General features: G+C 65.2%; 1 protein-coding gene across 1 annotated transcript in view; it reads left to right on the top strand.

Moving 5' to 3' along the window:
* Nucleotides 1-21: 21 nt before the first annotated feature.
* LOC104502031 (nuclear factor erythroid 2-related factor 1-like) overlaps nt 22-253 on the top strand; it is a gene marked incomplete at both ends in the record, with an annotated part of 1,342 nt that continues 1,110 nt past the window's right edge. The window contains 1 exon segment of the mRNA XM_010145936.1: nt 22-248. Coding sequence (XP_010144238.1) covers nt 22-248 — 227 coding nt within the window.

Consider the following 253-nt stretch of genomic DNA (forward strand, 5'->3'; position numbering starts at 1 on the left):
GTTGACCGGGCTGTTCCGCGTCCCTTCCAGGCTATGGAAGTGAACAACACGACCGCCGACCCCCTGTACAACGGCACGGGCGGAGACCTGCTGACGTCGAACTACAGCCTGGCTCCCAACACCCCCATCAATCAGAACGTCAGCCTGCATCAGGCCTCTCTGGGGAGCTGCTCGCAGGACTTTGCCCTCTTCAGCTCGGACATCGAAAGCCCCTCCATGGCTGGCGGCTCGGGCCCGCCGCAGCTGGCGCCGG

This window comes from Buceros rhinoceros, unplaced genomic scaffold, assembly GCF_000710305.1.
Source record: "Buceros rhinoceros silvestris isolate BGI_N320 unplaced genomic scaffold, ASM71030v1 scaffold36261, whole genome shotgun sequence".
Lineage (NCBI taxonomy): Eukaryota > Metazoa > Chordata > Aves > Bucerotiformes > Bucerotidae > Buceros > Buceros rhinoceros.